Source organism: Opisthorchis viverrini, assembly GCF_000715545.1.
Source record: "Opisthorchis viverrini unplaced genomic scaffold opera_v5_245, whole genome shotgun sequence".
Lineage (NCBI taxonomy): Eukaryota > Metazoa > Platyhelminthes > Trematoda > Opisthorchiida > Opisthorchiidae > Opisthorchis > Opisthorchis viverrini.
The window spans coordinates 775344-790922 of NW_008751904.1; the positions used below are offsets into that span (position 1 = coordinate 775344).

Consider the following 15579-nt stretch of genomic DNA (forward strand, 5'->3'; position numbering starts at 1 on the left):
TACTCGTAAGGTCGATGAAAACAGCCCACGACACAAAGTGCACGAAATTAGCGAAACTTTACAAACGATAAATCCAGCCGGGTTCCAGGTGAGTCTCTCGCAAAACCAAAGTTGTTTGCAAATGAACGTATTTCGCTGTACGTGAGTTTGTTGCAACCACAATTATACAAGCGTCTATGAGAGTCTCCACCGAAGGTACCCAAGAAGAACGCCCCTCAACCTGTGATACACATGTACTGCTCTAATTTCCTAAATTCAGTGGGGCGGCTATCCATGAACACAAAAGACTCCGAACACGGCCCGCAGATGACCTAAAAATGTTGATCCGGCACAATATCGTTGCATTTTGAAACAAGAAAGCGAGAAGATCCGTGAATACTTCGTACAACTGCATCTTTCAAATTTGTATAAATGAAGGTATCGGCGTGAACCGGGCACATTCGTGGGGTGGGATGGAGCGGGATGGGAAGTTAATTACAAAGAACACGTACTGCCAGATGGGGGGAGTATCATGACACGGATGACTGCACTCTGAATCCGGTCGTGAGCAGCTGTTGAGTCAAGATCTCATACATCATTCGTTTACGAATCCCAGGCATGTCATCCTGTGGAATACATAAAAGAAAGTAAGACCAAATCGATACAAGTCAAGCAAAGCAAAGCTAAGTTGCGGAGACCAAGCGAGAACGAGACTAACCTGGGAGAAGGTGAGCTTGGCATCACGTGACAGAAATTCTCCATACGTGCAGGTAAATACACCACAGTCACTGCCGTTCATTTGCTGAGGTACAGAATCCTGAACCAAAGGAAGAAACAGAGATGGGAATGAAACTAGTTTTGGAAATTGACGGACGATGTAGAGGAATGCAACAAGTGTTAGAGGTATGTTGCCTTACTAAAACTATCCCCTGCCAGACCAGTGTCATATGGCGCTGAATCCGGTTTTGAAGGTCATCAAAGCGATGAGTTTGGTCAGTTGGAGCAGGGGCTATAACTGGACACTATCCGCTAGCTAAATGGATGGAGTGTCCTGGACGGTCGATCCAATGTGGCTACCATGTGCCGCTCAATGTTATCTTGACAAATCACAAGATTCCGGCTCGTAAGATTGCAGAGAGATAACGGAGGCTTCAGGACCACATGGAGCGAAGTCAGAAAATCCATGGAATCGAATATGCTCACGATTAGCCGAGTGAGTGGGTTTGGCGGTCAAAACAACCTTAAATCTATCCGCCCGGATCGGTTAAGATTTTTTTCGCACCAAGTAGAATGTACTGTCTGTCGGAACAGCTGAACGGTAGCCACAGATTGAAGGGCATTTTTGGACTCTGAGGTAAATTTGGGTCTTCTGGTACTTACACAGGGCAAGTAGATAAAAGTGAAATCAGCGAATTAGACGCTAGTTAGTAGCGTTGATGAATTCTCAGATGGAAGTTCCACTGATCGGGTGAATTATTTTTCTGGGCTACATGGAGATTGTTGAACTAGCCTACATGTGGGACCACGTGATGTGGATCCCACGATTGAAGGAGCTGTATTCTGTCTAGGTGATGGCGAGTCGCAGTGTTGATCGGCCGCTCGTGGCCGAACAGTTCAGCGTTCAACAACTGGCCGGCTGGTTGCGGGTTCGAAACTCCCTGGAGTTTCGTGAGATTCGCACTGCCGATGATTCCCAATAGGGATAAAAACACTGCCATCAATTTGAGTAGCCTCGTACTTACAAATCGCCTAGATTAAACTGAACAGCATTCGCAAGCTAAACGTCGTTCGGACACCGAAAAGTTCCTAGATAAATGTTGCCCGAGGTGAATCAGAGGTAAAACGCGATTGACTATAATGGCCGTATGAAGCATTTCGCATCCACCTATGACTTCTTTCTGTTCTCATACATTCCTATTTGATATCGGTACAAAGTTTTCGCCTGTTCATTTAGAAATAACTTTTCGACTTTAAAAAATCCCTGCAGGAAACCAGTGACACATGGTCACACATGGGCAGTGAACATGAGCATATTCATTTTGAGTCTGCCTGAGCTGAACAGTACCGCCGCAAGAGAGAGAGGGACGGGAAAGTCTTTTTCCGACGGAGCTGTGTTGGTTCCATTGAAATTATTGTGCAACGATCGCATCCTGCTGAACAGCCNTGGCAGCACCCTTGGTAATATGCCCAAAAAGGAGGCAGCTGTGTGATTTAGGAGACCCGCACAATGGGCCACAAACCACTTGGTTAACAGACCAAGTATTGGTCGCCTACTTGGACCAGTGCCAGATATGAGATTGTGTACCACGTCATCAGCTTCCCAACTGATCCGTTGTTTGTGATTAAACAACTCATCAACATATTCCTATCATGAAACTGAGGATAAAAATTGCCTTGGGTGAACAACTTGAGGCCTTCAGCGAATCACTTTTGTAACCCAATCCCGTAGCACACATAACATTGCACTTATAAGGTACAAACTGCACCCAACTCCCCAAGACCCCCTCTTTTATTTCCAAAACACTCCACGTGGTTCGCATTCAAAATGCTCAGAGTAAGCACTCAATTTCAGTCGGTGAACTAACTGGGAGAAGCTCTATCTCATGGAACCTTTGGGTATCCGCTATACCACGAAACTGATAGCCAACAAAATCGACAAACATAGCAGGGACTGACCTCAGAGTTGATCAGAGTCCACGATTCTGGGTCCGGCAGTGGCTGACCTTTTTTGTCTTGCCATTCACTCTGGAGATAAGACCTGATCAGGGTAAACAGAAAAGATCAAAATGTCAACAGAGTGCCTGGGGAATCAGCTACCTATTATGAGGAGTAAAGGGGTTCAAATAGGATTCAGGGGTTCCAGTAATGTAGCAAGGTACTCTCATTTAGTGCGGTTTGAAAATTAACCGTCTAAGCTGTCTGTGGACAAAATATGTGACCTACTTCTCGTGGTAAAAAAACTGGTGTTGACCTGAGGCGATAACATACATCAGCCCGGCAAAGCACCTTCGAAGGCAGCACGTGGGGGAGATTCAGTTCAGCATTCTCGGTTGGCCTCCACCCAAAGAACCAACCAGATACGACGAAATCAGATCACGATGCAACCCAGATTCCAAGCTGACCAACCAAATCACCTGCGAAGCAACCAATCGTTTTAGAGTTTATAAGCACAGACAGAATGGGAGAAACTTGCCCACTCAACCCCTCGTTGATGATGAAACGTTTGCAATCCAACTGCCACGCTTGCCCAACAGACCAACAACAAAATTTCCACCGCAGTTTGTCAACCTAGTTCCACAAGACAGCCTCGCGCTATTTCGAACCTAGACGCTCGATCTCTGATACCATTGCAGCCAATTTCGAAGCCCTAGTAAGCCGCAAAAATACGCGCCAGTCGGGAATTTTCGATATTGGACACCGGGTAAAGATCAAGAGCAAAACATACGCTCGTGAGAAAATAATCTGGATAGGCATCGTTCACTAGGTACATAAAAACCACATGTTGTTCGCTCCATTGTCAGAGTAACCAAAGTAAGGCGGCGCAACAAAAAGATGCAACCAGTTTTGGAAAGAAAACGCCACTAATGAAAAAACGCAACTCACATTAGCGTCCGGAGGCAATTATCGTTCTTCGAACCCATGGAATCGTAATAGGTCAGAGTTTTCCTCCGAAAATCGACACACTACAAAAAAAAACAGGAATAAGGTATAGTGTGGTTAAATGCAGCCTGAATATTTCTAACGCTCGTGATGTTAGTATAGGTGGTCGTTCTTCGGTGCCATTCGAAGGAAGCACGAGGGTTGAGGTGTGACGGGGATACTACTGATGGGGAGGCATGCGAGCAGTATGTTTTCTCCTTGTAAATTTGCTTTGCGTCTCTTGAAAAGCGAGATCTATTGTGGAATTTGTGGAGTCGCTTTGTAGCATTTGCTTAGATTCGAGCAACAGTCCGGGAAACTTCAGAAACACGCGTTCAAAGAGAAGATGGATATTCAGTTTTTGTAAACAAAATGCATATGAGAGTTTTGCCTCCCTGTCCAATAGTCTGTAACTGGTCAGTTGGCATTTTCTAATAAATAACTACGCAGCGAAGGCTTTCTTCCTTTCAGAGGTACTACCAGGTTATCCAAGCCTAGAAAGGAGCAGTTGAGATGCCGGGGTAGGTGTCGAACCACGAACCTTTCGGTCAGTAATTTCGCGTTCTAGTCAGTGAGCTACCTCGAGCTCCAGAATGAAGCACCTTCAACAAGAGAGGTACATTGCGATCAGAAAAGGCCGGTGGCAGGCAACTAATCAGCTGACGGTTGTAACATCGAACAACAAGGTAGTGAACTGCTGAGGAAGACTATCGATAAGCCCGCAGTCAAAAAATGGGGAGGGAATTCCCGACTAATTTAGAAATGGGTTTAATAGGAAAGACTTTTTACAGCTCTGGTAAACAGACAAAAGACGCGTTAATAATGGGGCAGTTCAACTTTTTTTGTCGCTAATTGGTAGTTAGCATTAAGCGATGGTTCCCAATATCTCCTGGTACGGAACAGGGGGCCAAAACCAGGTACGGCGTTTTGGAACGTGAATTACACCACGGGAAGTACAACAGCAACAATCTGGACGTAAACACAGAAGACTGAGTGGCTGGGGATCAACTTTTGAGTCTATTTGCTGTTACTCCTGTTTGGTAAGTCACGCCTAGTTCAGAGAGAACAGAGGACATAGAGCGTACCGAGTTTCTTTGTTGCACTTTGACAACGCTGACTAGTTCTGGCGGTCTGTTAGAGAGCTGCCGTCTACGACCTCCAGAGAACCATCAGAGGAGACAGAGAGAACAAGGATATAGAGCGTACCGAGTTTCTTTGTTGCACTTTGACAACGCTGACTAGTTCTGGCGGTCTGTTAGAGAGCTGCCGTCTACGACCTCCAGAGAACCATCAGAGGAGACTAGGTGAAGTACACACGAGAGGATATTCATACAGTTCACAACCACATAGAGTGAAAACTCTGGGCAAGTCATCTCAGTGAGACTGCTACTCTATCCACTCTCTCAACTCAACAACCCAAGTAGCATTTGGACACCATCCAAGTTGGAACAAAAGTCCCGAAAGTCTTTTTAACTCACCGCCAAACACCAATGCATCCCTCGATCGTGAATCGGGATGAGCACCAGATCTTGGTCACATAGTTTGAGTTGTCTGGACCAGCGTCGTACACTGGAGTAACCCCCGCCAGTCGGAGCGGTCAGCTTCGGATAGAAAAAAGTGGACATGACAGCGATCCGAGGAAGCTTCGATAACACATCGAAGCCGTTTGGAGCGCTTGGTGACTGCTGGCTCCGGTTGTATAAAAGCTGCATGTAAAAGTTGATTACCTGTTCGGGAAGTTGGGAGAAAGAGAACAGTGTAAGACGGCTCGGAGGAAAAGTCACTGGTAAATTTATAAAACAAGTCAGTGGAACTTGATCATTCGGTCGAAAGTCATGTACAAGGAATAGGTTGCATAGACGTGACTGGTACACTCCGGTCTAGCGATAATATGGGCGGACAAGAACAAGTATCATTAGATGATACCACCCAACAATTGGTTGAGGCTGAGTTCTTACACCTGTCTACAGTGCTTCCGTCTAAAGCGACCACCCTTCTCCAGGTGACTGCTTTTTGTCAGTTCATCAAAGGCTTTTTGAGAGTCTTGACGAATGAGCTTCTCACTCACAACGTTTCTCTCTCGAAAAACAAAGGGACATAGGTGTTGCAGGTAGATGGTTCATGAATGGTTGTCAGGTTAAGTCTGGTCCACAATGTCATTCACTCTGGAGTTATCTCTTTGCTTGCTTCCATTGGTATTCGCCGCTGTAATACATCTACCAGGCGGCCAGTTAAGTAACTATGGACTGATGAAAGAGTGCCACTGATGGCATGAACTGGCAATGTTTTTCCTCGTGTCACAAACCACTGGCACGGGGATTTCCATCCATGGTAAAGACAGCTGACAATGAGACTGAATCTACTGGTTGCGGATTTCACACATCACAGCACTTAATTCATTCCGCCCTCCGGATAGCTCAGCCAAAAGGGCTGTGTGGGGTAGATGGTTTTCCGGCATCTAGCATACATGGCTGTTAGTCTGTTCACCGAGCTCGGCAGTTGGATCGCACCACACTGACGATGTCACCCAGAGTGGTAATGAGACGTTAGCGATCCAACTGCCAAGCTCGGCGAAAAAAAGATGTTCGGCTGTAACGGTGCCTAGCTGCCATTCCACGCGAAGGAAGCATGAGGGCTGCGATACTGCCAGTTTGGCTATTCCTACATAGGATTAAGTCGAGATGCAGAGGCCGGGTTCGAACCACATACCATGCGGTTAGTAAATTCGCGCTCTAACCACTGAGCCATTTAGCCTGGTGAACAGACGCACAACGAAGCAGTGTAGCCGAGCATCCCATATTGCTCACCACTCAGGGACGAGTTGCTTCTTTTGATGGTTTATTTCTACAGTTAGCGTATGCATCACACTCACACGAAACTGAACAAAAACGTTAACGAACATCCATAAACCAACACTTCCATGACAGCAGTATGCGAGCTTTATCCATCAAGACCAGACAATTATAACGTAAGAAAGTGTCGATCGAACGCAACAGCCACTGTTATATCATTTTTGTGGAGGAACAACTTTTTTTACGGAATTGAGTTTTCGCCACAAAGTTACACTGTGTGCCCGCTACAGTCGAGTCGGGTGAGTTCAAGTTCCATGGGTTTAACAAAAATTCGATGCTGGTGTGATACTTGATGAGGCTTACCCCCACACTGACTGACCTTATCATTGCGCACTAAGAAGACAAACGGCAGACAGGACTCTGGATGTCAGACGCAAAACACCAGTCTGTCAGATACGTTGGACTCCCATTCAAACCTACACTCCTGGCAATCGTTCATATATATTGAACGGTGAAGTGACCTATTCAACCAGAATATCGGCAACAGTAATGAATCGGGCGAGCCACACGATTGCAAACAAGCGAGGTTTTAAGCTACTGGAAACTTAAAAGTAGTGTACATATACCAAAGCCAGAGCGCAAGAGAATCGGGCGCTTACCATATCGCTTAGCCAATTCGTCCCGGATAAGGTTCTCAGTTCACGCCTCGTTACTGAAAGCCGAAAGTTTTCCACCAGAACTACATCCGGGCCTTCTCCGCGTAGGGCAGTATCGACCTCGGCCAGTTGGGATTCTGTGAGTTCTGTGAAGCAAGATGAAATCAACTAATGAGGGTTTGTGGAATAGGTCACCAAGAGACTCGCAAATACTATGAAGGCTTTTGTGACGTACCGGGCAAGGCAGGAAGCACGGGGACGATTCTTCTGGGTTTGTAGGGCAGTTCAATAGGAATGGGCTGTGGGACCAAGTAGGGGTCAGATAGCACGGGCGGCGTTAGCAAGAGACATGCCAAACGTTGTTCCAGATTGTCCATCCTGCGCTTGTGATCGGCAACTCTCTGGGAAGATGAAATTTTATGCGGATAACCAATAGACATATTGCAGATGCAAAGGCCATCAAATGGGGGGCGTTGAGCTCATTACAACTCAGGAAAACGGATTCATTAACTCAATGCTGATCAAAAGGACGAAATTCATACATACTAAACAGAGGGACGCAGTCGGTCCTTACCATAAGGGGCCTCAAAATCAAATGAAGACCAGCTCCCAACAATAATACAGGTTGTCTGAAATAGACGTGCATTCCGATTGTACGGAATGTATGTAGCATCTGAATACCTTGCAACAATAAACAGCAGACTAGTACATACATTACCAGCTATGTACGGCGTGCTATCCGTGAGCGATACGAGGGGTAATATCAGTTCAATTCACGCAAAACGGTCTACAACGCACAAAGACTATGACCATTCGAATGAACGACTAGTTGGTTTCTCTACTAACCTGTTTCTCCCAGTGTTGCAGTTTCGCCTCGGCTAACTGACGCTCTCGCTCCCGCTGCTTTGCTTTAGACTGATAGCTGGTGGTGAGATTTGCCAGCCAAACCTCGGATAAATAGGGCGTCTGTTCGCACGATTTTAACCATGCGCGGGCCTCTTGGTCAGCCACTTCTGTAACTCTCACGAGCATCAGAGATTCGAGGCGCACAATATTATGTCATTTTCAGGACAATCTGACCAAAGGAAATTACGCACAAGGCTGTTGAAAGCTCTTTGGCAGCCGACGACCGGTTTCGCCCTTCTTGGGGCTCATCAGGTAGGCGCAGTCCCCGATTGTGCGTCAGCCTTGTACTCTACTTGAACCAAATTTGGAATGATTGCGACAAATACACTCAATTCGTTTTTTACGGGATGAATGTGCTGCACAAAGGCTGCCTCATGTTTCAGTTGGTACGATTTTCCAACTGTCGCAGCACATTCATTTGGGAAATATCAACATGGTACGAGGGACTGTATTGAGCCTACACGCACACACGTTAAGCTGACCTGCAAATGTGGCTCCGAACAGTATGGTATTTCGGCGTAGACGCCCCGTGTCTAGTTCGGTACAGTTTGCGACCTTATATCGGGTGCCCACAAGAACACCACATGAAGAGACCTACGGTGTCCCACGTTTTTTTACAATCAGACAGCTGCACACAGTTCACAAAGTCTAACAGCGGGTCGGCACTTTATCTCGCTAAACGAGGCTGTTCACACAAGGTGCCACCTTACACATCCAATAAGAATGCGATCTCTACAAGTAACAAACCTTGAAATAACGACAAACCGCTCGCAAAAATGCCGAAAAGTAGTCGTTGTAAGGGTTAGAAAAGCACTCCACTTTGTGATGCACGCCGACTTCTAGAACTTCGAAAGGCTTTCGATCAAAGATGAGGTGTATATAGTCTGTGTGCAATTAGTCTTTCTTTGCAACTGGTAAAAATGGTTTCTCCAAAAAGTGAAGATAGTCTCGGTTTTCGAAAACCGGTACATCACCCAAATACCTACTGTCAAACTGATTGACGGGCATTAGGCAGCTGAATGCGTACTCAATAGGTTGTTTAATGAAAATGTACATATTTAGTTCGTTAGGCCATGTTCACTGAATATCGAGAGAGTGGCATTGCCTGCAACCAGACTGGAGTGGGTAGGTTGGTGGTCAGCCTATGGCAAGCTTCCTAACCGTAAAAACCTCGTATACCACATCACAGGGCTGATACATGTCGCCGACCAATCAAATGCACGGCGAAAATCCTCATCGACAGTTGGAGACATTTTCCTACGTAACGGCATGTCACAATCAAAGGTGATTTCGTATCTGTGAGCTGCCTGACTCTTCTCCCAACTAGCTTCGGGCTCTATAACCCCATTGACCAACTGGCTCACTCAACTCCACACAACTATCGCTATCCAGGTCAAAGGTGCACCCGCCAACTGGTCACAAACGCGTGTTGCTGTTGTAATGACGACGAGAATGCACGAATGGTCGAAAGGCCGGCCAACATTCTGTGCACAGTGAAAAAAGACCAGAGTGCATACTTTACTCAAATAAAAAATCCTCACTCGCTCTGGCGAAATACTACGGTGTGAAAACTCAAGAAACAATCGAAAAAGAAGGCTGGTACGGTACGATTGAATCAAATGAACACTGACCTTCATTGGCTGACGAGCTGGAATTGGCATGTTCGTGCGGAAATCGGATCGGGGATATGGCGCGTCTGGTGAACGAAGTAGAAGGATATTTATACACACATTATACATACATATATGAATATACAACACCAACACATACACAAAAGTACAAATCAACGAAACGAAGCATGTGATAACAATCGGCACGAAAAACTATGACGCAAGGTAAAAGAATAAATACACGATCGATTGTACCACCGTTTCGATGCCTAGCTGCCAGGCCACACGGAAGAACCAGAGCTGAGATACCGCAAAATCGCCCAGACGGCAGCAGTCGAGATGCTGAGGTTGGGTCCTAACCATGGAACTTTGCGCTCTAACCAATGAGCCTTCTCGATCTTTTGGTGTTTATGTTTTCTTGAACATACTTCGACACCTTGGTAGCTGCTGATTTCGGGCTATTCGTGTTCGCCATCGACGAAATCTGTCCCCAGTTGGTTCGGAACATTTGCCGAAACAATACACTACCACGCAAAATTATTTTCTCCCCCTAATCACAACCGACTGGGGCTCCGCGTCCAGCCAACTCGCAGGCCAAACCCGAGCAAACTACTGGTTCAAACAAGTAGTTTGGTAAAGCCACTGGAAAAGCGTAACGTGGATGGCATGAGTGGTCATTTTATTCAATAGGGTCTGTGGTGCGCCTTCGTCTTCAAAGATGAGTGAGATGTCATCTGCGTCTTGAGATAGACAAGGTTCTCACCAACAAAAAAGTTTGAACACCTGGATTATGAAGACCTTCCAGCGTTCGCCTCAATAGTTCATCAGCGAGGAAGTTGAACAAGATTGGAAAGAGTTGGCATCTTTGTCGGACACCACTTTTTGTAGGGAGGTTCTTACATACATACACCACACACTCACGTGTCCAGATGTACGCTAACAAACAGACCGGATTAGAGGTTCACAAACTTTTGGGGCATCCCTTGTTGAACATGTTTGGTTACGAACACCGAATTGATGTCAGCCTAATCTGGTCTTTGATTTTCGACACAACAGTCATTCGAAATGAACATACGCTATCATCATTCTTGACAGATGCTTCACTGTCGTGGGACACACACACATTCGTCGGCTGATACAGCACCATAGCGTCAGTCTGGAAACCGCGATAATCAAATGGTCGTTACGGAAGGCAGGTCCTTAGTTGGAGGAACCCGCAAAGTTTCGACTTTCTAGAAGTGAAATTCTCAAAGTTGTGCTTATAAAAACAAAGCGGAAACAATTTTCTTGGACGTAGACATTTCAGAATAAACTTACCGCGTTATGACAGATGCCTGACCCCCAGAGGTAGGCTCGTTGTCATCAATCACAATGGTCAGTTCATTGGTTGCTTTCGATCGTCCTTCATCCCAATGTTTTCGATTCACGGGCGGGGTGGATAGAGCAGCTTGGGTTAGTAGGCGTCTGTACAACTGGCGTTCTATGGGAGTGGCGTCCTGGGTCTTGGGAATACTTCTGTTTGGAGTAGTCAGAAGCTTGGCTGACGGAGTCGAGCTGAGCACAGGTTGTGCTACATTCCCACCAGTCGACCGCGGTGGCCACGCTAAATTCTCTGTGCTGACTGATTGTTGTTTGACGACAGCCAGTTCGTTGAGAATGTTACCTTCTGAACCCAGTGTAAGAGAAACTGGGCGGCGTGGTATTCCCACAGGTCGAAGGAACGTATCCTGTGGGTATGGGAAAGAAAGGTAGGGGGACAAGTGTCAACAGAATGGCGCGTGAACAACTAGAACCTCTGATCGTGAAACAGTGTCGATTCGATCGCAGAGCACATAGCTGGTAACCGGGATATATTGTTTTTAGCTTCTCTATAAGCTAGATATTCTTACTGAATTGAACTGAACTGAACGCCACCGTCACTCAGCCACCAACCCCATTCCCTCCCAAAAGCGATAACACTGCTCTGATATCGTGACTAGCACAATGGGGGGCGAGACGGCTCAGTGGTTAGAGCGTGAATTTACTGACCAGAAGGTCCATGGTTCGAATGCAACCTAAGAATCTCGACTTATCTTGTATAGGCTTGGGCAGCCTGGCAGTATCCCAGCACCAATGCCTTCCTCGGGTGGTATGGAAGCTAGGCACTTAAAGGGTGCTATAGCTGAACGATTTTTTGAACTAGAACATTTCCCGAGCCAATTGAAACATCGACTAATCCGGATCAAGGAAGGTCACAGACCCGTCCACAACTGTGGCATTTTTACAAAAGGAAATGTTGACGAGTTTAATGAAATTCTCACTATTAACAGGGGTTTAAACAAAGTATCTCGGACGCAGAAACACAGGCGGGCAAACAGCCAAGAGGAAAACTAAATTTTGGTGCAGTTGTCAGTTTCTATAGAAGTCCTGGAATTATGACTGAATTTGCTCTGCAAGTAAACAAGAGAATACGGCAGATCCCATAATTGTCCCCGTTCTCACGAGAGACCAGCTATCAGAAGAGACTAGGGTTGATAGACCCATCGAAGTGGTTTGTCTCCACACAGAACCACGGACTAGGGTGCTTCAGTCTGAGCAGCATTCATCCGTAAACACAAGTGTTAAAAATAATAATGAAGTAATAAGCGTTCAGCTGTAATACTCTTTCGGTGCATAGCTAATATGTAAGCTGAAGGAAACACGAGGGCTGGCATACTGTCAGGTTGCCCAAGCCTAGACAGGGGAAGCCGAGAGGCAGAGGTCAAGTTCGAACCACAGGCCAGCATACGAATTGATTATCCAACCCAGACGCAGGAATCCCCAATCAAAAAGTACAAAATATCAGTCGTTAATTGGGTCTAAACTCAATATATAGTCATTTTACTAGATGTTTTGCCAAACAACAACGGGTCTCACAATGGCTTCCTGCAACCACGATGTCCATGGTTTGCTGGGAGATTTACTCCTCACTACGAACCATGCAACTTACATTCTCGGTGCCTCCACCACAAGCCCGGCCCTTGGGTAATGCATTCGCATCAGTTGTGGATTGCCGACCAGGTGACTTGAAGATTCGTTCGTAAATGCTCATTTGCGCAGATCGGAAGAAGTGAATGGTGTTCGGGTGCAGTCGGTCTGTTCGAATCCGCTTCGTAGTTGTCGGATGGGAAAGGGAAAGAGCGGATGGAGGCAAGTACTGGGAACTGTTTGTATCGAAAACTGCAGCCAATTCGTGGGGGCGCTTCATTGGCTTTCTCAGTTAAACCCCTCGGAAAAGCAAGGGTTAGTTTCGCTGAAAATCCAAAAAACAAACGACGGATGAAGTTGGGATGGTGGACCCTGTTTTGACCAGTTTTAACTAAGTTCTGACGTCAATTAGCTTGAGTTATTTCACAATCGGCTTTCTATAAATACTTCACTGATTTGATCTTCATCACGCATTATTCACACACACACACACACACACACACACACACACACACACACACACACACACACACACACACACACACACACACACACACACACACTCATCACGCATCACACACACACACACACACACACACAAGTGGGCTCCTAAGACGATTTATGCCAGCCATGGGCCTTGTGGTTCACCGCAGACAGAGTTGGGGATAGTTTCTAGATTTTGGATATAACGCTTACCCCAAGACAAAACGGTGGGCCTCGTAGATGAACATACCAGCCGAGCCAGCACAAAAACTTCGACAGATTTAGTCGACAGCCATAACCGTTGAGAGTAATATGCCAGTGATATATACTGTCCTGACAATTCTATGCTTTTTTGCAGTGGATAAGACGGGCCAATATGTCGCCCGAAAGTTTTTTGAGCAAAACGTCCGGGAAAGCCAAACTGTCGTTCGATTCTCCCCCGTAAGAAAAACTGAGATGAGTATCATCAAGATGAAGAGAACAGACTTGTGTTCTCTAGCACTGAAAAGTAAGACTTCATCGATATAATGTTTGTAGAGTTTGACGCCTAAATTATTAGCAGTTAGGTGCCTTTCTTTTACAGAATTTTGGTCCACGACAAGTTACACTGGCTAGGCTATGTAGAGTGCATGGTGTCGGAGCATACTCCGAGGGGAACGCCACATAGGCCGCTGATCAACTGCAAGGCCACAGAAGACCGAAATTGAAAAACATGGACAGTCGACCACACCCCAACCAAAAGCTGCTTCCTTGGCGTTGCAGTTTAGCTTGAGTTAACGGACGAGTCGAACGGCTTAACAACGGGACATTACTGAGTGGGAATGCGTGCTTCTAGATGATTTGCACTCTGTTCGCTCCTTATTGTGCACCGTTACTAACACAAAACCACACGAAAGATTTCTTAACTTCCACCGGAAGTCAACGTACGGCACCTCTCTTCCGACCTGGTTATCGACTCCACGCCCCGTTCTGTTAAAAAGGATGACACGTTCTTTTAAACACGATCCGTTAGTGGGAGAGGTGGAACCTGTTAACTGCAACCCGCAGTATGTCTGCGTTTGTTTCCTCGTTTTCCTCGTTTTCTGTTTCTGGCACAATCATTCGAGTGCGCAAGTCTAAGCACACGTAGTTGATTCACCAAGTGATTTTCGGTTCCGTCTATTCAGTTCCAACTCCCCTTGGCGCATTCCTCAGTATACCGTTCAGAATCAGGGGGTGACAGCAAGGTACCCTTCTACCACAGTGCCTTTCACCTTGACGGTGCCACTGCGCTCTCTCTGACCATTGATGTGTTCCGACTCGAGGTCTCCACTTATGGTGACGGAAACGACCAGCGTAACTGAATTTGCTGGTAATGGCTTTCATGCTTCGCTGCCAAGCCACTGTTTGCCTTCCCCTGGTTCATTTCCATATTACACGTGGTTGTGCGAAAAGAGCTTTTCAAAGAGGTCGGTCGACTGGCACACAGAGCACGTGGCCAAGCGAGCGAAACCTATAGAGTATGAGTGACATATTTCTCCGACATAGGGGTGTGTTGACACAGTGGAGTATCTGCCACCTCTTTCAAGGAGGCTGTTAGACTGCGGGGAGTCACCTTCCTGGAAGGCGCTATATTGAACGCTTTACTTAAGCCTATGATGGCATCCATCAACTACCCTCAACCAAATTTCGAGCACCAGTGACAACTTCATAAGGCAAGGTCACTTGGGCAAAATGCGTGCCAGTGTTTGCAAGGCGTTAGTCTCGATGCGCAGCTGGCAGCAGTCCCTTCTCCGATCTACCTCTCACCTTTTGGTCACCGACATCAAGCTCGCTCGTCAATACCCATTCAGGAAGTGTTTGTCTCTCCTACTGTAAAACTACCACTCTCCAGCTCCACTCCGTCAAACGTGGCCTCTCTGACTGTGGACACAGTTGTCATCCATTACTCCGACAGCCAAAGCTACAAACACGACAACAAAGAACCGGAAAATCCTTTGTACCCCCGGTTGGTCGCACTGATCGCGAGTGACTGGGAAGTCCACACAAACATGAAGGAAAGGCGACTGCAATCAAACAAACCGTATAAACTTTGCCAAATCCGAAAGACGTTGGCTAGCTTAACGGCGCACTCCCCTGCGAAAAGAAACCTCAGGGGAGCACCGCCAAAATAAATGCTTCTTCGTGCTGCCACCTAATGCACAGGGCCTAACTAAGACACCTTATCGATTAAATCACGCCAAAATGTCGAAAAGCAGACGCATCTTTGCCATAAATCCTCGAAAAACAGCTAATCTAATCGTCCAAAAGGTGGCATTGAACGAGGTACAAGTAACAGTGGTCGAAATTTTCCCTCATGAAGGGGAAAACTACGTACCCCAAATGTAAGAAACCCGCGCAGACCGGACTGCCACGGGGCGAAAAAGCCCTGTAAATTAAAAGCAGCTCTGAAAACAACCAAGGCACGTAGAAGACAACCAAGCCTCAGAGACCATTTCGGTATATTGGACTCAAACCTGCCGTACAGCCATTAAATCGGCTAACCTCTCTGGCAGAAAACCTCTCGGCTTTCCACGTTTGGAAAGCCGG

At 46.5% G+C, this 15579-nt stretch overlaps 1 protein-coding gene across 1 annotated transcript; it reads right to left on the minus strand.

Annotated features, from left to right (window-relative positions):
• Nucleotides 1–1072: 1072 nt before the first annotated feature.
• On the minus strand, nt 1073–12808 carry T265_08979 (hypothetical protein; the record flags this gene model as incomplete). The annotated part of the gene is made up of 8 exons (XM_009174926.1): nt 1073–1219; nt 5097–5324; nt 7070–7212; nt 7302–7467; nt 7913–8079; nt 9604–9668; nt 10900–11309; nt 12551–12808. 8 exons carry the CDS (start codon nt 12806–12808, stop codon nt 1073–1075), a joined length of 1584 nt encoding a protein of 527 aa, XP_009173190.1.
• Between the last annotated feature and the right edge of the window lie 2771 nt (nt 12809–15579).